At 44.8% G+C, this 27,532-nt stretch overlaps 1 protein-coding gene across 5 annotated transcripts in view; it reads left to right on the top strand.

The window, feature by feature from the left end:
- The first annotated feature begins 980 nt into the window (after positions 1–980).
- Positions 981–27,532, top strand: part of NDRG3 (NDRG family member 3) — a 35,583-nt gene continuing 9,031 nt past the window's right edge. The window contains exons 1-10 of one of the 5 annotated variants that reach the window (XM_069953881.1): positions 981–1,088; positions 15,755–15,844; positions 17,925–17,960; positions 21,406–21,511; positions 23,267–23,387; positions 23,500–23,562; positions 24,366–24,426; positions 25,350–25,436; positions 26,045–26,101; positions 27,088–27,191. In XM_069953881.1, coding sequence (XP_069809982.1) covers positions 981–1,088; positions 15,755–15,844; positions 17,925–17,960; positions 21,406–21,511; positions 23,267–23,387; positions 23,500–23,562; positions 24,366–24,426; positions 25,350–25,436; positions 26,045–26,101; positions 27,088–27,191 — 833 coding nt within the window. Of the gene's footprint in view, positions 1,089–3,703; positions 3,858–3,892; positions 3,939–15,754; positions 15,845–17,924; positions 17,961–21,405; positions 21,512–23,266; positions 23,388–23,499; positions 23,563–24,365; positions 24,427–25,349; positions 25,437–26,044; positions 26,102–27,087; positions 27,192–27,532 lie in introns of those variants that run through there. The other 4 variants (XM_069953882.1, XM_069953886.1, XM_069953883.1 and 1 more) reach the window with 4 other exon arrangements.

Raw genomic sequence — 27,532 nt, forward strand, 5'->3', positions numbered from 1 at the left:
ACACACAGCTATGACATATTGGCAATGGTAGAGTATCTCATTTAGTAGGCCATACATTCCCAGGTAATATTGTAAATGATGCTGAGTGGGAATACATTACAGGGGAGATAGTACCTGCTATGAGATTATTATTTTCAGCCTAATTTAAGCAGAGGATGGATTCATTACACCTCTTATGACGGGTGGGCACGCTGCACAATTTACATTGGGACCTCGGGGCTTTGAACGATCCTTCTGGGTTTACATTTTCTATTATACATTGTATAAACAAAGCTATTACCGAAATCATCAACTGCAGCGCTGTACCGCTCCCATAGTGACACATCAGGGGGAACACTGCGTGGCGGTGCGCTCAGACATTGACTGCCCTCCTGTGACTGAGAAAGAATATTTCCCTTCCATGAGTCACTTACTATACCGAACATGTAGCTCCCTTAAAGGCGTAGTTCACAAAAAAAAAATTCTTTCAAAGCAACTGGTGCCAGAAAGTGCTGGAGATTTGTAATTTACTTCTCTAGTCTTCCAGTAATTATCAGCTGCTGTATGTCCTGCAAGAAGTGGTGTATTCTTTCCAGTCTGACCACAGTGCTCCCTGCTGCCACCTCTGTCCATGTCAGGTCCAGGCAGGTCCTGAAGCTATTGAATCATCTATCAGCTGTGTAATTAAAGGGGTACTCCAGTGAAAAATGTATATATATATAACTTTGTAATATGCCTCAATCACCTATCTGCCCCTCTTCCCTATATTTTCACCCCTCAAACCACCACCAGGAAGTGAAGTAAACTCATTCTTACCTTATGACTGTTTACCCCAGGCTGCTCTGTGGCAGCCATTTTGTGACAATGACATCATCAAGAAGGAGGCGGGTCTAAGCCAGCCTCCCTTTGTCAGATGACTCAGGTTGCTCAGCTCTGATTAGATGTAAGCCATCTAACAGTTTTACTGAGTCAGTTAGACATCACAGGAAACAAAGTGCATCATGGGAAAGCCCAAACCAGGTAGTGAAGAAAAAATGAAGATACAAAGTCGAGGTTCAGTGACCTGCAAACAGCGGCAAATTCAAATGGAGACAGACTCAGGAGGGATGGTAAGCATAAAAACTATGTTTATGATTTTTTTTATCAATGCCGGAGTACCCCTTTAAAACTACATGTGTTTTTATGCAGTACTGCACTATGTAAGAGCAGCCTGAGGTTGTGTTTGCACATGGGCATTCAACATGGGGCCTAACTACTATAGGGGAGCATAGAAGAGTGGCCTATTACTATATAGGGGAACAGCACAGAGGAGGCCTATTACTATATAATGGTTACTATGTGTGATACTATACTATACTACTATAATACTATATGGGGGTGCAGTTGGGCCTAAATGCTTATATTAGGGCACAGAGGGAGCACAGTTACTATGTGAAGCAATACACTTGTGCAGTTTGTATAGAGATGAGGGTGATGCTGGAACAAGGAGCCTAAGCAGCTTCTGCAGAGACAAGTCATGGCCGGAGAAGTCTCCATGATGGCCGGAGCCAGATGGAAAGAAAAAGGTAAAACGAACAACTTTAGCAAATATGTCACTTGCAATTCATGCAAAAAAGATTCTAGGTTTTCTGCTGCCTGAGATGAAACCTGAAGTTGTGATCACTTGTATTGTATTGATCTCTGAAGCATAAGGGCCCATTCACACAGAGTAAAAGTGGTGGAATTTTAAGGGGAGCCCGCCCGCACCACGGACACCGCTTGGGATTTAGCCTGTCACACTGATTCCATGCAATGCCTTTTGTGCTTCCGCTCTCTGCTTTCTGCCGCTCTCCGCCCAAAGAATTGGCGTGTACTTATATAGGATATCGCATCACGTGTGAATCAGCATAAATCCATCCTGGGGAGATGATGGAGGTTGTAGTTATTAGGTCACTGTGTGATGATGGGGGTTGTAGTTATTAGGGCACTGGGTGATGATGGGGGCTGTAGTTATTAGGGCACTGGGTGATGATGGGGTTGTAGTTATTAGGTCACTGGGTAAAGATGGGGGGTTGTAATTATTAGCTTACTGCACTGGATGATGATGGAGGTTGTAGTTATTAGGGCACTGGGTGATGATGGGGGTTGTAATTATTAGGTCACTGGGTGATGATGGGGGTTGTAGTTATTAGGTCACTGGGTGATGATGGGGGCTGTAGTTATTAGGGCACTGGATGATGATGGGGGTTGTAGTTATTAGGGCACTGGGTGATGATGGGGGTTGTAATTATTAGGGCACTGGGTGATGATAGGGGTTGTAGTTATTAGGGCACTGGGTGATGATGGGGGCTGTAGTTATTAGGGCACTGGGTGATGATGGGGGCTGTAGTTATTAGGGCACTGGGTGATGATGGGGGCTGTAGTTATTAGGGCACTGGGTGATGATGGGGGCTGTAGTTATTAGGGCTGGGTGATGATGGGGGTTGTAGTTATTAGGGTACTGGGTGATGATGGGGGCTGTAGTTATTATGGCACTGGATGATGATGGGGGTTGTAGTTATTAGGGCTGGGTGATGATGGGGGCTGTAGTTATTAGGGCACTGGGTGATGATGGGGGCTGTAGTTATTAGGGCACTGGGTGATGATGGGGGCTGTAGTTATTAGGGCACTGGGTGATGATGGGGGCTGTAGTTATTAGGGCACTGGGTGATGATGGGGGCTGTAGTTATTAGGGCACTGGGTGATGATGGGGGTTGTAGTTATTAGGGCACTGGGTGATGATGGGGGCTGTAGTTATTAGGGCACTGGGTGATGATGGGGGCTGTAGTTATTAGGGCACTGGGTGATGATGGGGGCTGTAGTTATTAGGGCACTGGGTGATGATGGGGGCTGTAGTTATTAGGGCACTGGGTGATGATGGGGGGCTGTAGTTATTAGGGCACTGGGTGATGATGGGGGCTGTAGTTATTAGGGCACTGGGTGATGATGGGGGCTGTAGTTATTAGGGCACTGGGTGATGATGGGGGCTGTAGTTATTAGGGCACTGGGTGATGATGGGGGCTGTAGTTATTAGGGCACTGGGTGATGATGGGGGCTGTAGTTATTAGGGCACTGGGTGATGATGGGGGTTGTAGTTATTAGGGCACTGTTATGTCAGCTATGTGTGCCTGTGATTGTTTCTTATCTTGCAGCACTTGACATCCCATTAGTATGTGTATGATCACTAGAGAGAGGCCCCCGGAGGTGACACTGTACAATCAGTAGTAAGGGGCCCCAGGGAGGTGACACTGTATGATGAGTAGAGAGCGGCCCTGGGAGGTCACACTGTATCATCAGTAGAGAGGTGACACTGTATGATCAGTAGAGAGGGGCCCCGGGGAGGTCACACTACATGATCAGTAGAGAGGTGACAGTGTATGATCAGTAGAGGGGTTACACTGAGCAGTAGAGAGGTGACACTGTATGATCAGTAGAGAGCGGCCCCTGTATGATCAGTAGAGAGCGGCCCCGGGAGGTGACACTGTATGATCAGTAGAGAGCGGCCCTGGGAGGTGACACTGTATGATCAGTAGAGAGGTTACACTGATCAGTAGAGAGCGGCCCCTCTCCTTCCCTATAATAACAATCCTAACATCCCAAGTCTTTGCCGGCAACACATGGAAATGACTAGAGCGGCCGCTCAGCCAATCACAGCCGCGCTCTCATCCGCCCCAGAAGCTGTCACCGGCAGCCAATAGGAGGCCGCGGTACGGGAGCCATTTATAGACGCGCAGAGGGAGGCGCCGTGTTCTCTGTCAGTCCCGGGGTCACTGCTGCTTGGCCCGGTACCGCACGGCGAGGAGAGCGCACTGCCAGGACTGCGGAGGAGGAGGAAGCGGCGGCGGAAGGAGAAGCAAGAGGTGAGAGGAGGCGCGGGCAGTGTCCCCGCTGCGGGTGGCGGGGAGGGAACAGGTGTGACTGCAGCTCCGTTACCGCACCAGGTAGGTCACCGTAGCTGCTCATCCACACAGGGCGGCTCCTTGTATGACTAGATGTTATATGTACTAGTGTGTGTGTATATTGTGCAGGTATATAGTATATCATGGTGTGTATGATGCTTCTTATGACTGTAACCCAGGGATAGGTAATGTTTGGCCCTCCAGCTCTTGCAAAACTACAACTCCCATCATGCCTGGACAGCCTTCGGCTGTCCAGGCATGATGGGAATTGTAGTTTTGCATCATGCTGAAGCTTCCTGATACATATATACTTATATAATGTAACATTTTGACCATTATATCACAGTTGTATCAACCCACAAACCTTTTACCCTGATTCTATGTATATTTTCACCCATACGGATGTCCATCTATACCGTGACCGCTCCAGCGACTGATTTCCGCGTTATTACCTGTCCCATGGTGTTAGTATAGCGACCGTCTCCCTCCTCGCCATCCATCCTGACAAGTGAGGTGGAGTACAGACAGGCCGCATGGCTCCAAGGTCAGCGTGGTGATGATGATGGGAGTTATAGGATTACACGGCGTCTCCTGTATCCTGGGGTATACGCTTCCATACCTGTACTATGGCTTTGCAGCACTTACACCTGTGATCTCCAGCGGTGCATGCTGGGAGTTGTAGTTACAGGTAGCAGATCATTGACCTCTCGCTCGTGTTCGCTGTCTGTGTGGCGTTAAGCTGGGCTCACGCTTGAGTTGGCGGCTTCATCTGATGATAGAGCTATTTTGTCCGATGAAATACTAGAAACCTGTCGGGCCTTGTTAAAGTCGATGGTGTTCATATGGCGTGCGGTGGATCTCATGCGGCTTTTTTAATACAGCCTAAGTCTATGTTCACATTAGGTATGAGACCGGCCGGTAAAAGATCGGCCTGGCCGGTACTGTAACATCGGCTGGATGATCTTTAGGGCCGCAGGGTTCTGATGCGGGTGCAGCCACATCAGAACTCCCCACTGCACACTATGGAGGGTGCGGCTGGAGCCCCTCGCTCCACTGTGTGCACGGACAAGGTTTTCTCCGGCCGATTTTCTTCTATGTGTATGCGCTCCGGCTTGGATCCCACAGGTGGCAAGGTAGCGTATATTTTTGTAATTATCACGGCCGTTGTTGCAATGTGCAACAACGGCTGTAGTTTTACGGAAATATACGTTGTGTGAACATAGCCTAAGGGTACTATTACACCAAGCTATTTTCCGACGACTAACGATAAACTATCTTAAACGACCTGAAATCGTCTGCCCAATTACATGGAACGATGATCGTTATTTATGATCGTTCTTGCAGTCGTTTAGTCGTCGCTATTGCGTACGTTTCAGCTGTGAATTTTTATTCCAGCGAACGATGTGCGAAGGATGAGCGAACGATCAAACGATAAAAATAGGTCCGGATCCTATTAAATGATCAACGATTTCTCGTTGGTCGTTTAATCGTTGCCTGCTATTACACGAAATGATTATCGTTCAAATCCGAACGATTTAACGATTTTTCGAACGATAATCGTTCCGTGTAATACCACCCTAAGGGTCCATTTACACAGAAAGATTTGAAGCCAAAGCCAGGAATTGATGTAAAAAGAGGAGAAATCTCAGTCTTTCCCTTATGATCTGTTTATGGTCTGTTCCTGGCTTTGGCTTCAAATCTTTGGCAGATCTGTCAGATATTCTTTGTATAAATGGACCCTTAGTGTCCTCTCTCTGCTCTCTATGGAATTGGCGATGGATAGATTTCTGTTTATGTTGGGTCCAGGTATACACAGTCTGTGATAGATGTGGTGATGCGGTTCTTGGATGCAAATCAGTTAATCAAAAGGTTTTATATAGACTTGTAATTTATTCTCTTAAAAAATCTCCAGTCTTCCAGTAGTTATCAGTTGCTGTATGTCCTGCAGGAAGTGGTGTATTCTTTCCAGTGTCACACAGTGCTCTCTGCTGCCACCTCTGTCCATGTCAGGAACTGTCCAGAGTAGTAGCAAATCCCCATAGAAACCTCTCCTGCTCTGGACAGTTCCTGACATGGACAGAGGTGGCAGCAGAGAGCACTGTGTCAGACTGGAAAGAATACACCACTTCCTGCAGGACATACAGCAGCTGAGAAGTACTGAAGGTTATTGTAATAGAAGTAAATTACAAATCTTTGGCACTTTCTGGCACCAGTTGACTTTTGTTGTTTTTCTTGCTGGAGTACCCCTTTAAAGTGTCACTGTCGTGAATTTTTTTTTTGCAGAAATCAATAGTCCAGGCGATTTTAAGAAACTTTGTAATTGGGTTTATTATCCGAAAAATGCATTTTTATCATGAAAAAGCAGTTTGAAGCTCTCCCCCCTGTCTTCATTGTTCTCCTATGGAGAGAGCTAAAGAAAAGACCAAAACAGGACAACAAAGAGTTAATCTACAAATCCCTCACTCGTTATCTGTTCTGACCATCACCACTGACCTGTCTGAGCTCGGATTACAGCTGTCACCCAGCTCCGTGCCTGTAATCCTCTGTTATCTGCTTTCTGCTGCCGGCTAACTCCCTCCTTCCTCCTCCCCCCTCCCCTCTCCCTAGAACAGACAGGGGACGACTCCTGCAACAAGTCACAATTTTCAGATTTTTCAGAGTGGATGAAAAAGAGGAAGGAGGGGGGACCTGGGAAAAGGCTTTTTACATGCAGATAATGGCAGATTTGGCTAATAAACCCAATTACAAAGTTTCTTAAAATCGCCTGGACTATTGATTTCTGCAAAAAAAAAAAATACGACAGTGACTCTTTAAGAAACTTTAAGAGATTGGGGCGGAGATTTATCAAACATGGTGTAAAGTGAAACCGGCTCAGTTGCCCCTAGCAACCAATCAGATTCCACCTTTCATTTTCCAAAGAGTCTGTGAGGAATGACAGGTGGAATCTGATTGGTTGCTAGGGGCAACTGGGCCTGTTTCACTTTACACCATGTTTGATAAATCTCCCCCCATGTCTCTGTTCACACAGAAGAGTGATGTGCCGTCAGCAGTTCTAACACATTTGACAGCAAGAATAATGTATGATGGAAAGAGTCTTGGCACAGACACCATGGTGGATTGCCAATGTATCCTGTTGTAAACCAGTGGGGACAATAGGGGGCGCTCTTGGTATCAGTTATGTGGCCTCAGTTATAAATGGAAGCTGCTATGCAGGTGTGACTCGATCCGATGCAATGCCTGACAATGAGCGCTGTGCTATGGTGATTGGGTTTGAACTGTAATATTTACACTATGTGCACTCTGTATTTTCAGCCGACTTCCTTGTTTTTCTTTGTGAGCAGTCTAATGCATTTGTTTTTCAAGCCAGTCAATTCTTGGCAATGAACACGGCCAAAAAGTGCAAAAAAAAAATTCTGTACAACAAGACCCCCCCCCCCCCCAATGCACACAGATGTAGGTTTGGACGTTCTCCATGCCTTGTACAGAGCTCCAATATGTCTGCTATTCCCATAGACTTTGCATTGAACCTGTGCTTACCCGCCGCTACCTGCAGCAAGGAGACACGAGGGTCTCTTTCTGGAATCTACAGGTCAGCCCCCCACCCCCAGTCGCACACCCCCTTATGAAGGCCATCCTCATATTAGTTTTCTAGGGGGAGACCTCCCATAGAGCCAGAATTGTCCTCCCTGCTACTGTGCTGCACCCCGCTACTAGAGCACTCTGACAGGATGTCTCTTGCCCCCTGAGAGGTGTCCCCAGATCTTGGGAAGAATGGCGGTGGGGTCCACTTGTGCCAGGGAGAGGCAGGAGCAGCCGAAGGTAATTGTGTCGGCAGCTGCCAGATGAGTGGGAAGAGGGGTGGTGGTGAGGGAAGGCATCCCTGGGCAGGAAGAGAAGTGGGAGCTGCGGGTGCTGAGTGAGTGGTGCGGGTGACAAAAAGACCCTCAGGAGCATTAGACTGGCCCTATCCGCCTCCATTGGAAAAAAAAGTAGGTTTAAAAACTGCACCAGCGTTCATCTCTGTCGTGGCAGAAAAGTAAAATCGGTGTGCCAATTCTACTGGTGGATTCTAGATGTAAAGAGGCGTTGGGCTACTGCCGTGGAATTACATCGGCAGCGGAAATCAGGAGCTCAGTCAATTGTGAGTTAAGAGTAGTCATAGGTAGAGATGGGGCATGCCCGGGCCCAATCGTTCGGCATCTGATTACCGGAGGCTGAAGAAGGTGGATACAGTCCTATGGCTGTATCCACCAGGACTCCCTAGGGCTGTGTCCAACTTCAGCCTCCGGTAATCAGATGCTGAACGATCGGACTCCAGCATGCTCCAGCTGCGCTCATCTCTAGTCATAGGCCAATCCTGTATATCCTTGGCTTCTGCATTGACCACTGGGTGTCTTAGTTGTGGATCAGCCCCCCATTACTGAAATGAAGCAATAGTTGGCACTACGTGTGGCATTGCGGCTCGGCCCCGCACCCTCTCTCCATGTGTGTGGGTTGCAACATTTCTATAATATGTCACTCAGCTGCTGATCCTTGATGTTTTGCTCCTTTATGGCCGGGGTAACGTCTGGGGTGGATGTCATGTGCCGTACACGGGAATGCAGCTGGCCCTATATGTGATGCCATAGTAGGTGACTCCGCCAAGATCAGGACCAGTCCGGTTTGTTACTGGAAGCCGTATGTCCTGTAGATGGTGAGAACACGCTCACTGGTCTGCAGTGCCTCAACTTTCAATGAATTTCCACTTTGGCTGTCCATGCGTGATGGAAATTGTGGTTTTGCAACAGTTGGAGGGCTAGTTTGACCCCTGTGCCCTAGGCTGAAATTCTGAGGGATATAAGGGAAAAGATCCTTTGTGGAAGTCCCCATTAAAGGGGTACTCTGGTGTAAATATATATATTTTCTTTCAAATCAACTGGTTTCAAAAAGTTCTATTTGTAATTTATTTTCTATTTACAAATCTCCAGTCTTCCCGTACTTATCATCTGCTGTATGTCCTACAGGAAGTGGTGTATTCTTCTCAGTCTGACACAGTGCTCTCTGCTGCCACCTCTGTCCATGTCAGGTACTGTCCAGAGCAGCAGCAAATCCCCATAGAAAACCTCTCCTGCTCTGGACAGTTCCTGACATGGACAGAGGTGGCAGCAGAGAGCACTGTGTCAGACTGGAAAGAATACACCACTTCCTGCAGGACATACAGCTGCTGCTAAGTACTAGAAGACTGGAGATTTTAAGATACAAATTACAGATCTATATACCTTTATGAAACTAGTTGATTTGAGAGAGAAATTACGCCGGAGTACCCCTTTAAGGTAAGCTTAGGCGCTCTATTGCTGTTTCTCCATTGTGCTGAGGAGCAGAGACGATTGTAACCTGTCGAACCTTTAAGCCATTATTATGCGCCTTTGTTTCTTTTGGTCTATTCTTCCTGATCGCTCTTGGATCCTAGCAGTCCCTGCCATTGCGTCTTCTGGTTCCTTTGTTCTCTAGTGTATTTATAAAAGCTTAATGAAGGCGTCCGATTCGAGGTGTAAATGTAACCTGAAATCCTGCAAATTACCTGAAAGACTTTCCAGCCGTGCAATCATTTTCATTATCACTCAGCCAATTAATACAGAGCCGCATGTATATTCATGAGCGCCCCTGCCCCTCCTCTGCTATTCACTATCCCATACCATATATTCCAATAAATGGAGCTGCTCAAAGTTGAGTTCTGTATACTGGAACCAAAAGCCTCCTCTGTTGAGGTGACGTCCCTGCTTCTTAAAAGGGTAGTTATCAAAAAAAAAAATTCTAATCAACTGGTGCCAGAAATTTGTAATTTACTGCTATTAAAAAAAATCTCAAGTCTTCCAGTACTTATCAGCTGCTGTATGTCCTGCAGGAAGTGGTGTATTCTTTCCAGTCTGACACAGGGCTCTCTGCTGCCACCTCTGTCCATGTCAGGAACTGTGCAGAGCAGCAGCAAATCCCCATAGAAAACCTCTCCTGCTCTGCACAGTTCCTGACATGGACAGAGGTGGCAGCACTCTGAGGTGGCATCAGACTGGAAAGAATACACCACTTAATGCAGGACATACAGCAGCTGATAAGTACTGGAAGACTTGAGATTTTTGAATAGACATAGTTAACAGATCTAAATAACTTTCTGACACCAGTTGATTTAAAAAGATTTTTGATGGAGTACCCCTTTAAGGCTATTTATCAAAATAAAGCTCTATTAAAAACCTCTAAAGAATGTTGCCGGCCGCTGTGGTGAGATTTGAGGGGCCTGGTGGTTGTGCTGCCAAAATGATTCCTTATCGGAGAAAGATGGCATGGTTGGAATTCTTGTGATGGGGCACGTGACCCCTGCAACCGTCACAATCGGGGCTGGACCGGAGTTGCTCTGAAGTTTGAGCTTAAAGGGGAACTCCGGGTAGAGGTAAAAAAAAATTAACTTCAGAAGCATATAACAATACTTGCCTATCTATCACAGTTTTGAAAAAAACAAAAATCCATTTGTTTTGGGGGGGGTTTTGTTCTGTTGTGTTTCTGTATTTCCTGGTTGAGCAGATGTACTCAGTACTACAGGTTCCAGAATGCATTGCTTTCCCTCAGCTGTTCCATCACAGTCCCCACCCTGCCTATTCCCTGCCCAAAGCTGTTGCAGAACATCTAGGCTGTGTTCACACACTGCAGCATGCAAAGAACTTTTTACATTTTTATTTTTTTTCTTTTCATCTCCACACATTATAATCAAGCATCTTTTATCTTTGAAGTTGGTTCCCACAAAAAGGGCTTTATCCGATATTATCTTACGTGGGATATACTGTTTATGCTGTGTGTATATGTTAATGTTTGTGTTACTGCATCATTTTTGTGCAGATGCTGCAGTACTGCAATGACACTCCAACATGTGTGAACACAGCCCTAACTTCTCTGTAGACTTTTGCACAATCAGCAAAGCTGAAACACCTGCTGCTGGCCAGTCTGAGATGGGGAATCACGCCCTGCCCCCTCTCTGCATCATCAGCCTGTGCTCAGCAAACACACACAATGTAAGACAGAGGCCTGGAATATTTGTCTCCTAGGGGGGAGAGCAGAAGGAGCCGGAGACAATGTGGATCCGCACAGAGACCATTTCTTTTCACTTCCTGGATATTCATCAGCTATCGGTGTGGCAGAACTGTACAGATACGGTAATACATTGTATAGACAAATCTATATAACTTTTAATGTACTTTTAATAGAAAACCAGTTTTTCCTATCCGGAGTTCCCCTTTAAGGGCCCTATTACATGGACCAATATGCGTCCAGTTTGCCCGGATATCACTCCGTGTAATAGAGAACGATAAGCCGGTGAAACGAGCCCAGTAATATGTTAGATCAGCACTTGTTTACAGTATTCATCGGGCCCAATTGGGAACCTAAGGGCCCTATTACACGGAACGATAATCTGCTGAATCTGGATGGTTATCAATTCGTGTAATAAGTACAACGATCAGCAGGTGACTACTATCAGCTGATCGTTGATATAGGTTTGGATCTATAATTGTCGACACCGACCGTGCATCGCAACGTGTGATAGTGATGCGCGGCTGACTATTTCCAAACTGCATACATTACCTATTCATGGTCCAGGGCTCCTCCTGTGCTCTGCTTCTCCCCGGGTCGCACGCTGCAGCTTCAGAGCAGCCTGTCTGAGCTGACAGGCTGCTCAGCCAATCAACCGGGACCGCTGCGGCCAGTGATTGGCTGAGGGGCCTGTCAGCTGAGACAGCTGAAGCTGCAGCGAGCGGGACCCGGGGAGAAGCAGAGCGCAGGAGGAGCCCTGCAGCATGGATAGGTAATGTATGCAGCTTAAGCACGGGCTGCAAGGACATTGGTAACGATGTCCCTGCAGCCCTTGTTAAACTATTAACGGGCCATGTAATAGGCCCAATAAACGAGCGCCGATCGAGCAGGTATTATCGGGCCATGTAATAGGCCCAATAAACGAGCGCCGATCGAGCAGGTATTATCGGGCCATGTAATAGGACCATAAGGGCCCTATTCCACCAGACTATTAACGGTTGCAAACGACCACTATTACGAAATACCTGAAAACGTTCACTCATTTCCATGGAACGATAATCGTTAATTATGATTGTATTTGCGATCGTTTTGTCTTCGCTATTGCGTTCGTATCTACTGGGAACGACCGAACAACGTCTTCAATGCCAACGATTTGCGAAAGAGCAACGATAAAAATAGGTCCAGGTCTTATAAAGTGATCAACGATTTCTCGTTCGGTCGTTAATCGTTAACTGCTATTCAAACGAGCGATTATCGTTGAGATTCGAATGGTTTAACGATAATCTGAACATTAATCGTCCGGTGGAATAGGGCCCTAATGGCCCTATTCCACGGAACGATTATCGTTCGTTTTCGGACGATATCGACCGCTACGGACGATAATCGTTCCGTGGAATAGAGTGCAACGATCAGCCGACATCGTTCATGTCGGCTGATCGTTGCAGTCGCTTGTTTTTCAACATGTTGAAAAACAAGCGACTGATATAGCAGCAATCTGCTGCCGTCGCTCCGTTGAATAGGAGCATCGGCAGCAGACGCTGCTATATCCTATGGGCTGCCCGGACGATCAGCGATCCTCCGAGCAGCTCCCCGCCGCCCCTCCCGCACTCACCCGCTCGCTGCAGCCGCGTTGAATAGCGGCGGCAGCGAGCGGCGAACGAGGAGCAAACGAGCGCTAATAGCGCTCGTTTGCTCCTCTAAAACGACCCGTGGAATAGGGCCATAAGACTAGCAATGCACAGCTTTTTGACAACTAGAATTCCCATCATGCCTGGACTTTGGCTTTGGCTGTCCAGGCATGATGGGAATTGTAGTTTTGCCACAGCTGGAGGAGCGCAGGTTGCCCATTCCTGGTCTAGGCCAGCATAAGAACACATTTGGCTTGGTATATTATGTAATGGATACTGTAACCTTCCTCCTTTGTATATATAATGGAAGCTTCCATGTTTCGCCCTCCAGCTTTGCGTCGTTCCGTGCTGCTTATTCCCCCCCCCCCCCTTCCTATAATAAAACGTTCCGAGCCTCCAGACGCTCTCCATACAGGAGACGCATATAAGTTTTCTCTGAGACGTAAGTAAAGTATTATTAATGATTTTAAGGAATCTACATAATGAATCTTCACAGATGGAGCACAATTAGCTCCGGATCCCGCCGCTGGTTTCCATGGCAAAGACGGCGGGGAAGGAACCGGTGGGGTTTCAGGGCTTGTTGACTTCTTCAATCTCCGAAGCTTCCTTCAGGTTTTTCTGAAAGGAATCTGCAATTAGGAACCTGCTAAAAATTAACTTTGATGGTTACTATTGTTACTATTGTTACTTGTGTTACTCCGGGTGAAATGTGTTATTACAGGCAAGTCGTGTGCTGCCGCTTCTTCCCCTGTGTAGCTGCTATTCCTATAAGACCTGAGGCAGTCCTCTTCACTTGGTTTTAAAGTTTTTTTTTTGTTTTTTTTTTTTTCTTTTATTGCCTTACACAACACTCTCTAGGTAATTTTTAAATTTAGCTTTGTTTTTCTCAATCTCAAGTCTACCAGTACTTACCAGCTGATGCATGTCCTGCAGGAAGTGGTGTATTGTTTCCAGTCTGAGGCTATGTTCACACTACGTATGTTTTCGTATAACTACGGCTGTTGTTGCCGATTGCAACAACGGCTGTGATTTATTCGAGAATACACGTGCCGTTGCTGCCTATGGAATCCTGGCCGGAGTGTATACACATGGTATACGCTCCGGCCGGGGTCCCTGGCGGCGCCGCAAGAAACTGACGGCAGTTTTCTGCGCCCGCTATTCATTGAATAGCTGCCGCAGGAGACCCTGTCAGTGCACACTATGGAGCAGAATATGATGAATTTTAAGGCCTATAGCTATATAGCCTGGGAATGCTATCCGGTCATTTAGGCGGGTCCCTGTGGTCGCCTGTATCTCTGCAGTTAGACGCCCTGTCCCCTGTACACCCGCCATACACTGCCCTGTATCTGGAGGTGGCAGCTCAGTTATTGTCAGTGTATTTAGCCCATGTAGCTGGTGTTTTCCATATACTTCATGCCCCCTTGACCTCTAGTATACGTCTGTCTGGTTAGGATAAGTTGGTTTTCTTCCTATTGTTTCCTCATTCCGGCGTCTCCTGAGAGTTGTCATCCCTGTTGTCATTGTACTGTATGTGTCCTTGGTTGTACGTTGTAGGTGACATAAATCTTTCATGAACATTCACTTTCCTCCCCCACGACCCAGGGGAGTGCAGGACGCATGGCTCCTGATGGCTGATGCCAGGCACGTGTGGCCGTCAGAGTAGATCACTGCGGTGCTTTACATTGGATTAGCGGTTTTATTACATTTGCACATTGAGCGGTGGTAATGTCTTTCCAGTTTCCCGTCCGTCCTGCAGAGTCCCTGCCTTCCTTTTGCTCCCAGCAGTCGGCCCCCAGTCACATGTAATATGTGAACAACATACAAGTAATAGATGTAGGACATGTGATCGGGGTCTCTTTGAAGAGAATCCCTTGAAGTGGTCACTAATGTGAATGTTAACACAAGTATTGACCCAGTATTGATTGGATCTGCAGGCAGTGACGTCCCTGTTGGCGAGGGGTAGGGAACCTTGGCCCTCCAGCTGTTGCACAACTACAACTCTCATCATGCCTGCACAGCTAAAGCTTTGGCTTTCCAGGCATGATGGGAGTTGTAGTTGTGCAACAGCTGCAGAGCCAAGGTTCCCTACCCTTGCTGTAGCCTGAATCCCAGCGGTCAGACATTGTGCCTGTTCACCATGAATACTGTCTGGCGTTGGGACATGCTGCGGCCTTGTTTTTGTGATGACTCCTTTATGGCTGACTGCTCGGTTGTGTTTCATGGAAGCGCTCTAATAAATGTCAGCCTGTACGTATATAAACCAAGCCGGTTACTTATTACTCGCAGCTCAGACACGTTTGTCTCCTTTTCTCATGAAGTATCATATGCAACATTGATCTCCAATCCCTGACTCCAGCTGTGGCTTCTGCATGTGCGGCTTTTTAACTGTTGTCAAAACTACAACTCCCAGCATTCCTAGAGATCCTGGATTATTGATATAGCCAGGGTTACACACACTGGAAAGGGGGGGGGGGGGGGGGGGAAGGTTACTCTTAGGTTTGGTAACTTTTCTGCTATGTCCATTTTGGGGTCCTAGGATTTGAGTAGATTTATTGTGCACCTCAATCATCAATAGTCTGGCTGCATGTATTGTGTCCACCTGCCACTAGATGGCGCTTGCAATCTGTTCAACGTATCCCTTTTTAATTGGTTACTTTAATGTACAGAAGAACCTAATCAACACTTACTTTTGTGTCCCTTATTAAAAACCATCCATTTAGTGTTTTTTTTTTTTTTTTTTTATATTGGAAGTCAAATGAAAAACTGATCTAAATGGATGACACAATTACATCTGTTTTTTTTTCCCATAAAATATATACATTAAACGGATTGCAAAAATGCAGTGTGAACCCAGCCTTAGAGACATGTTTTTCTGGAACATTTCCCATATAACTATATATCTGCTCAGCTCCTCCTGTCCTATAATATGCTGCTGGCAGATTGGTGATTGGACTGAATATATAATGTGATAGGTTCCCTTTAAGAATATAATAGTCCATCTGCAGGCAGCATGTTATACAGCAGATTGGAGTGGATTTTCAATGTGACATGAACAAGATATCAAAGGAAACTCAATGGTAAAATATTACGACTCCCATCATCCAGCTGGGCTTGTGTATACTGACCAGTCTTCTTTTGGATGAGCTCTAATACAATGCGTTTCCCTTGTAACAGGAGTGTTCTTGTCTTCAGTTACCAGACTTAAAAATGGATGAACTACAAGATGTCCAGCTGACCGAGATAAAGCCCCTCCTCACAGACAAGGTAAGAGCCATCCATCCTTGTCCACTTTCTTATCTTGTAGTTCTTCTATCTCCTATCTGTACGCCTGATTACGAGCATTTCCAAATTTTGCTCATTTACAAAGTTAATACTCTTGCAAAATGCACTCAGACAAAGTTACTTGTATTCCAAGGCTTCACTGTACACCATATATGTTAAGGGCCTGTGGTAATATATATTTATATATAAATGTATTTTTTTTTTTTTTTTTTTGTGTGTGGTTAAAATAGGGCCTACGAAGTGGAACGGGTAACTGTTTGTTTGCAGTCTGTTACCATAGAAGCTCTAGTCCTGAACTTTAGGCTTTTATTAGCAAAGGCTCTTGAAGAATTTTTGTCTATCTTCGTTTTTGTCTGTGATTATTTTCCTGCTATTCTCAGTCTATACTCGTCCTCTGCCAGAACAGTCTATGTATTACCAGTATAGTGAAGCAGTCCTGCACATGGTCGTTCTTATTCGACTAGACCTCCAAGCACCACTAGACGACATGCACTGACAGCCGCCCTCCGTACCAAGGACGTGAAGGCTTTTCCTTTATGCAGACGTGGGGTTTACACGACGGCCTGGAACAAATGGCGCTCTGTTCAGTCAGATCAATGTTATCTCTTTTTAGTTGTGCCAGTGGAGGACTGGTACGTCAGCCGGGCACAAAGGGGCTGTCTAATGGATGCCGGTGTAATAATCACAGCTCATTGTCATAACTGCAAGATATTACATCTGTTATGACATTAAATTAGATAATGAATAGTGTATGGATGCAAATATATATATAATTTTTATTATTTTTTTACAACAACTCCTTCCTATGGTCCTTATTTTCCATGGTCCCTGCTTTGCTGCATTAGTGATGCCGTGTTCTGTGACCCTGTATTATGGAGCCTGCAGACTTGCTCACTGCGCCCCCTGCTGGCTGACTGGTGTCAGGACCCTTGTTTGCTTCTCTGTGGACACATGATCTGACGTATGAACACGGCCTTATCGGCTGCTAATGTGTAATGGTCACCATGGCCGTGCAGGATGCACACACTGGGTGACGTTTTTTTTCGCTTTCTCTTATGTATTTGATCTGGATAATCCGGTGCGATCTCCTGCGGCTCATCACCTAATGTGAAACAGCAGCTGCTCCTCACTGGGAGATCCTAAATAATTTACACAGGGATTGCTGCCAGATGAGAGGAGTGCGGTCCCGTCTTTTGTGCAATGTCCGGTCAATGTCTTTCCTATCATGGATTACACCTGTGATTGCTAATTACAGGTATAATCTACATTACTGCTCCCCAGCTGTTACAACACTACAACTCCCATCATGTCCAATGGCTGCTGGTGCATGATGGGTACTATAAACCTTGCAGTATTAATCTACACGCTGACAGCTGATTGACCACTTACATCATCCCATTCTTACCCCCTACCCACAAAAGGATAGACATTAAATGGGTACTTGAAATCAGCTGGTGTTATACAGATTTGTAAACTACTTCTATATATAAAATTCCAGTACTTATCAGCTGCTGTATGTCCTGCAGGAAGTGGTGTATTCTTTTCAGTCTGACACAGTGCTCTCTGCTGCCACCTCTGTCCATGTCAGGAACTGTCCAGAGGAGCAGCAAATCCCCATAGAAAACCTCTCCTGCTCTGGACAGTTCCTGACATGGACAGAGGTGGCAGCAGAGAGCACTGTCAGACTGGAGATAATACACCACTTCCTGTAGAACATACAGCAGCTAGGTGCTGGAAAACTGGCCTTTTTTATAGAAGTAATTTACAAAGCTGGTCTAAAAAATTTTTTTAATTTACTTGTGTAAAGAGTACCCCTTTTTAATAGAGACCAACAGTAGTCTCTAGTAAACTTTATTCCCTTTATAGCTGCGTCAAAATTATATATATATATATATATATATATATATATATATATATATATATATATATATATATATATATATATATATATATATATATATATATATAATTTTTTTTTTTTTTTTTTTAAACCCTTTTGATGTCCTGCTAATATGGTAGAAAAAATTGGTAGAAACAACTGTGCATTTTATTTTCCCCTTAGACTGGTGGCCGTAGCTTTGAGGATTTCGATGGACAGGTAAGAATTTGGAACCCTTTGCCATTTCATCATTCAGTTTTCTCATCCAAACTTTTATTCCATATATATGATGGACCCCTTTTAAACGGGGGGTTCTAAGGAATAGACACACAGGTGCTTTCTTCCAGAGACAGCGCCACACTTGTTCTCATTTTGTGTATGGTATTGCAGCTCAGTTCCATTAAAGTGAATGCAGCAGAATTGTAATACCTCACACAATAACCCCTATAAAGACAGTGGTATCTAGTATGCAACAGATTTACTGGTGCAATATGTGTGAGTCCAGCCTTAAACTTGCATATTAGTTCCCTGAGTACACCTTCATTTTATTTAAAGGTATAAAAGACACCTGTGCAGATGTGACAGTGATAACATCCATAGATATAAACGGTGAATGAATGATATGGATAGACCAAGGATGGGAAAAACTTTCAGCCCTCCAGCTGTTGAAAAACTACAATCCCCATCATGCCTGGACAGCCAAAGCTTTAGCTTTGGCTGCCCAGGCATGATGAGAATTGTAGTTTTGCAACAGCTGGAGGGCCAAATGATTTCCCATCCCTGGGCTAGACTTTAGGAAACATGACTGTAAAAAGACCCTAAAACAATACAGATAAAACAGTGGTTAATACTCTGGGATTTATATTTGTAGGGGAAAAAAACTGTCCAAAAGGTAAACAATACGTACAACCAATGCTCTTACACAGGTAACTATGTACAATGCACATATGCTTAAGGTCCAACATATGCATCTTGTTTCCCATCTTATTTCTTTAGAAGGGTGGTTTAATGATGGTTTCTCTGCTTCGACGTGTTTCCACTGGTTTATTGTGTCCAGGTTCATCAGAGAACTCGATATTCTGAATGGTGCGAAAGCTATAATACAATTCCAAACGAATACGATGGGGAAAAGAAAGATGCATATGTCTATTATAGCTTTCCCTCCGTTTACAATGTTAGGTTTCCTGATGAACCTGGATATAAAGCCAGGGAAATTTGTCGGAAAAACTACCATTAAACCGTTCACGTGTGTGTATATTATATACATTTAAAGTTCCTACGGCCTATGCACCGTGTAGGAGGGTGTGTGGAATAAATGCATAATAGATAATATTATATATATTTTTATGTTCCTGCTGTGAAGAGGTTCATGTGTGTCTGACTTAATGTGCAGATTAGTGTCCCAGAGCTGGGGGTCATGACAGGCAGCAGTGATCACACAGCTGTCTGTCATTAGCCACCGAACGCTGCAAAGCCAGTGACAGGTTAAGTACCTGTCACTGACTGATCTGGACCCCCTCAGCGTAACTAGAGTGGCCTAATCACTTTCCCTGACAGGTGTTCTTTAGGATCAGAGACCTTCCCGGGCTCCTTTCCCAGAATACAATTAAAAAAGAAATATATAGATAGATTAGATAACCTTTTTATTTCATCTATAGGTTTATATCTTAGTGTATGGAATTGTCCAATCTAGGAAAACAATACTGTTCTGCACAGTGAACAGCGTAAACAAAAAGAACAAACACCAGGATTGCTGATTTGTCTTGGTGCCCCCCCCCCCAAATATATATATATATATATATATATATATATATATATATATATATATATATATATATATTATATTTATATCAGTGACCTTTTGTTCATGAAGGGGTTTAACAACTCTTCCAAAGAAACAAGATGGGTTAAGATAGTGTGTGTGTTTTTTGGTCTTATTTATAGTTTAAATTTTCATAAAAATAAACAGTAACAAATGTTAAACATTCATACACAAAGTGCAAAAGATGTGGTTTAATGGTGTTTTTTTTTTGCTGACGTGTTTTCCCTGACTTTGGATCAGGTTCATCAGGAAATGTAACCTTTTAAACCGTGGGAAAACTATAGGAAACTCCATTCACTCAGTTTTTTTGGGAGAATCTGAAGCAGTATAGTTAATTTTTTGGGTTTACTACTCGACAACCTTTTCCTAAGGCCTCGGCTATATGAAGACATTGCTGTATCCTACCAGCTGCAGTCATAGGAATATATGGAGATTTATGCAGTCTTGTGAATGGCAGCTGTCACTACATGGCAGCCATTCACACAGCCGGTGCCAAATGTCATAGAAACGGACTATTTATTCTGCCTTCTAAATGGGATGGGCTGGGATATTGAAGTTTGCAAAACCTTATGGGAATATCCATGGATTTACTAAGATTTTGCTGTGCATGCAAGACTCCTTTTATACGAATTAGTCAATCACACTAATGATTGCATTGTTGCAACCAGTTTTGTATATGAAGAAATGCTGGGAGTTGTAGTTCACCAGTTTTGCATTGTACACAGAAGCTTGTTTACACACTCTATGGCCGCACGATGAGCTGTCATGCAGCGTGTTTGTTTCCAGTCACCCGTCATCCTTATTACATGGTAAAATCCTATTAGTCGTAACTAATCCCCCTCTGGCCGTGTGTCGTTTCTGGAAGTCTTGTTGTTGCTGTAGATTCTCGCACACACAGCCACCGCCTCTGTCGCACCTATGGCTTACTTGGAGGTAGACGACGTATATTGTTCCCTGGTTACGTTGGTAAGTCCATGTTCAGGATCAGCTGTGGTGGTTCCAGTTGTGAGGAGGAAGAGGATGATTTCTTTTATCTAACAGAAGTTAGAGTAGCGATTGTATCTGCCGGGACCTCACTAGGTTATCAGACATGGTGCTTTGTGACTGGTAGGACCTTATACCTGTATACCTTATCAGAAATATAATTAGTAATATCATTAACCCTTTCACAGTCTAGGGGTGTTCTGCCACAGGCAGAGGAGCAGACTGAGAAGGCATACAGCAGCTGCTAAAGCCTCGCTCACTCCAATTACTGTGTAGAGCAATGTTGTGCTGGGGGAGGGGAGTAGGCAGGGTGGGAGGGCTGTGATGAACAGCTGAAGGAAAGCAATGCATTCTAGGAATTGTAGTACTGAAAGGCAGGAAGGAAAGGATTTTTGGTGGTCTCAGACAGGTAAGCAATACACATTTTATTTCTTTACATAATGTTAGCGCGGAGAACCCTTTGTACAGATGTACCATTAAAGTGGTGGTGTGTGTGTCATATATTATAAATAAATGATAGAGTGGCTGAGAATGTTCAGAAAAAGGTCCCCCTTAACTCAAAATTGTCATGTGTTACAGTGACTTAAGAATTAAGTGAGATCCAGGCTTTGAAAAATATGGCTGCTTCCATCCTGAAACAGCACCTCTCCTGTCCTCAGTTTGGGTGCAGTATTGCAGCTCAATTCCATTGAAGTGAATGGAGCTGAATTGTAATACTGCACACAACCTGAGGGCAGGGGTGGCGCTGTTTTTGCAAGGAAGTAGCTATTCATTCCCCCCCCCCCTCCTACTGCTGGTTAAGCCCTTTGTGTGGATAGCAGCTTCATGTTATACACAACCTTTTTCTATTTAATATAGGAACATGATATTGAGACTGCTTTTGGTGTGTTACACGTCACCATGAGGGGCACTCCTAAAGGAAATAGACCGGTCATCCTCACATACCACGACATTGGCCTAAACCGTAAGTCTTTTTTCATTCGTTTATTTGTTTGCACCATTTATCTTCCTGCAAAAATACAAATGCCTGCCTAGATATGATGGGAATTGTAATTTTGCACCAGCTGGTGGGTTAAGGTTTGCCATTTCTGGTTTAGACCAGGGATGGGGAACCTTCGGCCCTCCAACTGTTGCAAAACTACAATTCCCGTCATGCCTGGACAGCTAAAGCTTTCATCATCCAGGCATGATGGGAATTGTAGTTTTGCAACAGCTGGAGGGCTGAAGGTTCCCCATCCCTGGCTTAGAGGGATTCTGCCATTTTATGTTCCCACAAATCATCAGGACAGTCCCGTTGCTCCAGCCCAACCAGACTTGATAGATCTCTTCCACAAGGGATTAGAGATGAGTACAACTAGAACATGCTTAAAGCGTAACTGTCATGTCAGGGTCAGGGTTTTTTTTAAAACCTTAAATATCAACAGTTCAAGCGATTTTAAGAAACTTTGTAATAGGTTTTATAAACCAAAAGAGTTTTCTTCTGTAGTGAAAAAGCAATCTCCCAGCCTCCCCCCTCACTTCAGATGAAGCAGGATTTCTGTCTCCATTATGTGGCTATGGAGAGGGGAGGGGCTGTTAGGAGTGACTGAGCACGGAGCAGTCCTGCACAGCACAACACCCTGCAATCTTCTCTCAGTAAGTTCATAGATAAGCACTGACCTTTCTGACCCCTGAATTTAGCGTTTTAGGTGCCCAGAGAGTCTACAAACAGCTGACCTTCATGTCACCTCTTCCTGCTCCCTCATCTCCCTCAGCCCCTCCCCCTTCATAGGCTTACAATGGAGAGAGCAGAGCCCGTCTTCACTGGCTTCTCTGTAATGAAGACGTGTTTGCCTGATAATGCACAGATAACTAGTCAGGGGGGGAGGCTGGGAGATTGCTTCTTGAGTACAGAAGGAGGTTTTTTTTTGGCTGATAAAACCTGTTACAGAGTTTCTAAAAAATCGCTTATACTACTGATTTCTGCAATAAAAAAAAACATGACAGTTACACTTTAAGTCAGAGTTCAGCATTTTGGTTACTGGTAGATGCTGCCCTAGGGAGTCCTTGAAAACATGGATATGGCCTATGGCTCTGTTTTCCAGACAGCCTTACGGTTGCTGTCTACTTCAGCCACTGTTTCTCAAATGCTGAGCGATTGGACTTGAGGATTCTCCAGGGTTAAGGAGTGGGAGAAGCCTCTGGGGTGCGCCCTTATGACTTGTGGGTTAGGTAGCATAGAAGTGGTGACTGGTTCCCATGCAGTATTTGTAGTGACGTCACATCCTGCTAGGGTTCTAAGACCGCAGAATACACTATATTCCCCCGTCCCTGGCGGGCATTCACACGTCAGCAAGAAACTGTCCGTGCACAGGCAGAGGTACCAGACCTCTGTGCTCAAGGTATCGTGATTCATTATGATGCCTGGAAGTCCGGTCCACAGCACACGGTCTGTGCACTAACATATCTATCTATATCTAACATAGCTATATCTACTAGCTAGTGCTCCAAAATGGGTCCTATGACTGTAACCTCAATGTTGAAATGTGAATAAATAGTAGAATCTATATGGTGAGTGCTGGGACTATTTTACCATTGCTTTGGATTTGCCTGCCCCGAGAATCCCCTCCCTAGCAGAGTGCAGTCCGTAAGACAAGTACATGAGGAGCATCAGTGCGTTGACGGCACGGTTGCTGGTTGCCCCCTATCTAATTTCCTTCTGTTTGTATCTGTGTTCTAGATAAATCCTGCTTCAACACGTTCTTTAACTATGAAGACATGCATGAGATCACCCAGCATTTTGCCATTTGCCACATTGATGCACCAGGACAGCAGATGGGAGCACCGTCGTTCCCAGCCGGGTAAGTTCAGACATATAGAACGCGGATTGGGGGTAAATGGCCAGAAGGACATACTGATACTGTGTGATAACTCTTCTTGCCGTGTTATATAGCATATTTACATCTGCTTTAGGTACCAGTACCCTACAATGGATGAGCTAGCAGAGATGTTACCTGCTGTCCTAACCCACCTAAGGTAAGGGCCTTGTGGATCACATTTCTAGTTGAAATTTAAAGTGGTATATTAAGTGCACAGGGTAGTCTCATAGTCCCAGGTTTTGATCAAAGCAGCAACTTGTTCATGTGTACTGCTGCTTCATTCAGTGTCTATGCAGCAGAGCACAGTGGATTAAAGGGGTTGTCCAGCAAAAATCTTTCTTTCAAATCAACTGGTGTCAGAAAGTTTATATAGATTTGTAATTAACGTCTATTAAAAAATTTCAAGTCTTCCCGTACTTATTAGCTGCTGTATGTCCTGCAGGAAATGTTTTATTTTCAGTCTGACAGTGCTCTCTGCTGACATCTCTGGCCCAGACAGGAACTGTCCAGAGGTTTTCTAAGGGGATTCATAGAAAACTGAGACAGAATTCCTGTCTCGGCCAGAGATGTCAGCAGAGAGCACTGTGTCAGACTGAAAATAAAACATTTCCTGCAGAACATATAGCAGCTAATAAGTATGGGAAGACTTGAAATTTTTTAATAGAAGTAAATTACAAATCTATATAACTTTTTCTTTCAGATCAACTGATATCAAAGATTTTCGCTGGATATCCCCTTTAAATTGGGGCTCCATTATGGAGTTCTTAATAAGGGAGAAGTTTAATTTTGCTGGGTGTCAGTTGCCTTGGTTACTATACCATCCAACGTTCGGTTGCATCTCAGAATGACTGTATAATTGGACAACTGATTTGCTGATCTTTCCATAACTGTATGTGATCAGCAGTGTGGAAGGTAAAGGACTTCCACAGAATAAAGTTTTTACTATTCCTATTCTTCTAGCCTGAAAACTATAATTGGGATTGGAGTTGGAGCTGGTGCCTATGTCTTGTCTAAGTTTGCGGTGAGTATCCTTTATTTGCATACTCCGATGACCTCTGACCTCTGCATTGGAGTAGTCCTGCACATTTTCCTACTTGTGGGTAGCTTAAATGGGTTATCCAGCATCAGAAATAACATGGTCACATCAAGAGAACGCACCACTCGGGTCTCCAGTTGAGGAATGGTTTGCAATTAATCTCCATTAACTTTAATGGAACTAAGCTGACCTGAACCCAAACTGGAGACAAGAGTTGGGCTGTCTCTGAAAGAAAGTGGCCATGTTTCTCTAATGCTGGGTAACCCCTTTAAGAACAGAGTTCGGAGGTCATTAGTACAGGAGTTTGAGGCATAAACGTAGCGTCCTGGTCTTTAGAGAGGTATTCCGCTCAAACTAAACTTGTACCTTCACTACTTTCCATTTATATTTCTGGATTGCTTTATTGGGCAGAGCGCCGCAACTCTGTTGTATCGCTTTTTGTCCACAATAAGTTGGCTGCGTGTTGCTATCATACTGACTAGCCCAACACCTGTGAATGAGTCAGCTGTGCCGGACTATCTCTATTGCACTCTGAATAAACTTGTAATATGTAATGCCATTAGGGAAAACATGACAAACTGCCCATTCTTTGGGTCCTATTACATGGGCTGATGGGGGGCCTCATATGAACTGTAAATGAGTGCCGATCTTACCAGTTACACAGCCTGATAATCGTTTAACAAGGGCTGCATGGACATCGGTACCGATGTCCATGCAGCCCTTGTTCAACTGTACACATTACCTGTCCATGCTGGAGGGCTCCTCTTGTGGTCTGCTTCTCACCGGGTCCCACATGCTACAGCTCCAGAACGGCCTGTCAGAACCCCCCCCCCCCCAACTTGCGATTCTAGGACAGAAACCTGAATTATAAAGTCTTAAAATTTTCCCCTTTACCTCTGGTTCTACAGCTGGATCATCCCAATTTGGTGGAAGGGCTTGTTCTACTAAATATTGACCCCTGTGCAAAAGGATGGATTGACTGGGCAGCCTCCAAGGTAAGACCACTATCCACTGATCCTCGTGTTGCCTGTGATTACGTTATTTAATCCTTCCCCTATGTTAGTGGAAATTAAATGTTTTTTTCTTACACTTCAATGTCTGTTTTGTATTTCCTAATGTACGTTCAGAATACTTTAAATATTTACAGGTCCGGCAAATGGTTCCTAAAACAACTAGTGTTGGGAAGTTTAAAGATTTGAATTTACTTCTATTTAAAAATCTCCAGTCTTCCAGTACTTTTCAGCTGCTGTATGTCCTGCAGGAAGTGGTGTATTCTTTCCAGCCTGACACAGTGCTCAGGAACTGTCCAGAACAGTGGCAAATCCCCATAGAAAACCTCTCCTGCTCTGGACAGTTCCTGACATGGACAGAGGTGGCAGCAGAGAGCACCATCCGTTTGCCATATTCTGTGTTATTTATTGGATTTTGCTTGTGTAAATTTGGGTGACAGCTGAGCGCAGGAGGATGACATCTCCTTACTAGATAAGGTTGACTCCCTGTGGTTTTCTTCTATCATTTATCCTTGTAAACCTTAGGTTGTCCTACTGGGATTTAATTTTTTAGATAGAAGGAATCTGATGAGAATATTTCTCTTATTTTCTAGCTCTCTGGCTGGACATCGAACATCGTGGACATAGTGTTGGCTCACCTCTTTGGCTATGTAAGTAGTTGTTGGTTTGCAGTTGTAATGCTCTGTTTAGATCTGTACTACTGGCTTTAAAAGGCTGGCCAGGCTTACAGAAACATGGCTGCTTTCCTCCAGACATGGCGCCTCTCCTGCCCTCAGGTTGGGTGTGAGGTTTTGCAACTCTTCTATTGGAGTCGAAATCTAATACCACATACAACCTGAAGACAGGAGTGGGGCTGTTTTCTCAAGAAACTAGCTGTAGTTTTTCTAATTCTAGCTAACCCCTTTAAGGCCATGAACCTTTAGCCAGTTATCTCTCTTGTCCGGCTTTGATTCCATTTGTAAGGTCACTTTCACAGGAGTATTCGGGTCCATGTTTATAAGCCAAAAGGCAGAAGAGATGCAAATCTTTCCATTCTACATTTTTCCGCTCCTGGCTATGGCTTACAAAATACTGATGCAAAATAGTGAGCCAAATTCTGCCACGTGAAATTGGGTGTAGACGTGAGTTGCACTACTTGCCTGTATTACTCCAAAAGCTATATAATAGGGTCAGAACTCTCATCCTTCTGTGATCGGGCAGAGCTCTTGGGAGTGCACTGCCTGATCATTTCAGAGTTAATTTGATTATAAACAATCAATGGGGTATTCCACATATTCTGATACCAGGTTGTAGAAGTAGGACCCTCGCCTTTGTTGGACAGGGTTCCCACACCCCATCTGAGGTGATTACTAGGAGTGGAGAAGTGTACGGCTCTTCCTTCTGTTCTATAGGTATTATGAAAACTGCCAAATAAGCTGGTGGCCACCGCATCAGCTAGATTGCAGAAGGGGTGGAGGGTTGTTGCAGATCCCAGCCGGCCATCACTTATAGCTTATCCTTTGTCCCTTCCGCTATGGAAGATGTCACTCTTGAGGTTAATGGAAGCCCCAATTTTTTTCAGAGCTACAGTCAGTCTACATTTTGTGTAGGAATCCTCTGCTTTGCTGCTGTATTGATCTATATCTGGTTTCTACAGGATGAACTGCAGTCAAATCTGGACTTGGTTCAGACCTACAGATTGCACATCGCCCAAGATATAAACCAAGACAACCTTCAGCTTTTTGTGAATTCCTATAACAGGTAACTTAGAATTGCTTAATGAATCTGTGCACGGACTCCTCACACTGCATATTGTTGCTAAGGGTGCCTTCACATGTAACTGATCCGCAGCGGTTTTCTTGCTGCGGACTCCTGCCTTGTATACTCTGTGGGCAGACAAACTGTCAGTGGGAGCGTATACATCACCTGATCCCCACTACCTTGCTTTGGGGCTCCCGGCGTCTTCGCGTCCCGCTCAGCCAACCAGAGCGCTGTGGCAGGGCAGCACACTGATTGGCTCAGCGGGACGCGGAGACGACGGGAGCCCCGAAGCAATGGAGCGGGGAGCAGGTGATATATACGCTCCGGTGATGGGTGGTTAA

The sequence above is a fragment of the Dendropsophus ebraccatus genome, chromosome 14, assembly GCF_027789765.1.
Source record: "Dendropsophus ebraccatus isolate aDenEbr1 chromosome 14, aDenEbr1.pat, whole genome shotgun sequence".
Taxonomy (NCBI): domain Eukaryota; kingdom Metazoa; phylum Chordata; class Amphibia; order Anura; family Hylidae; genus Dendropsophus; species Dendropsophus ebraccatus.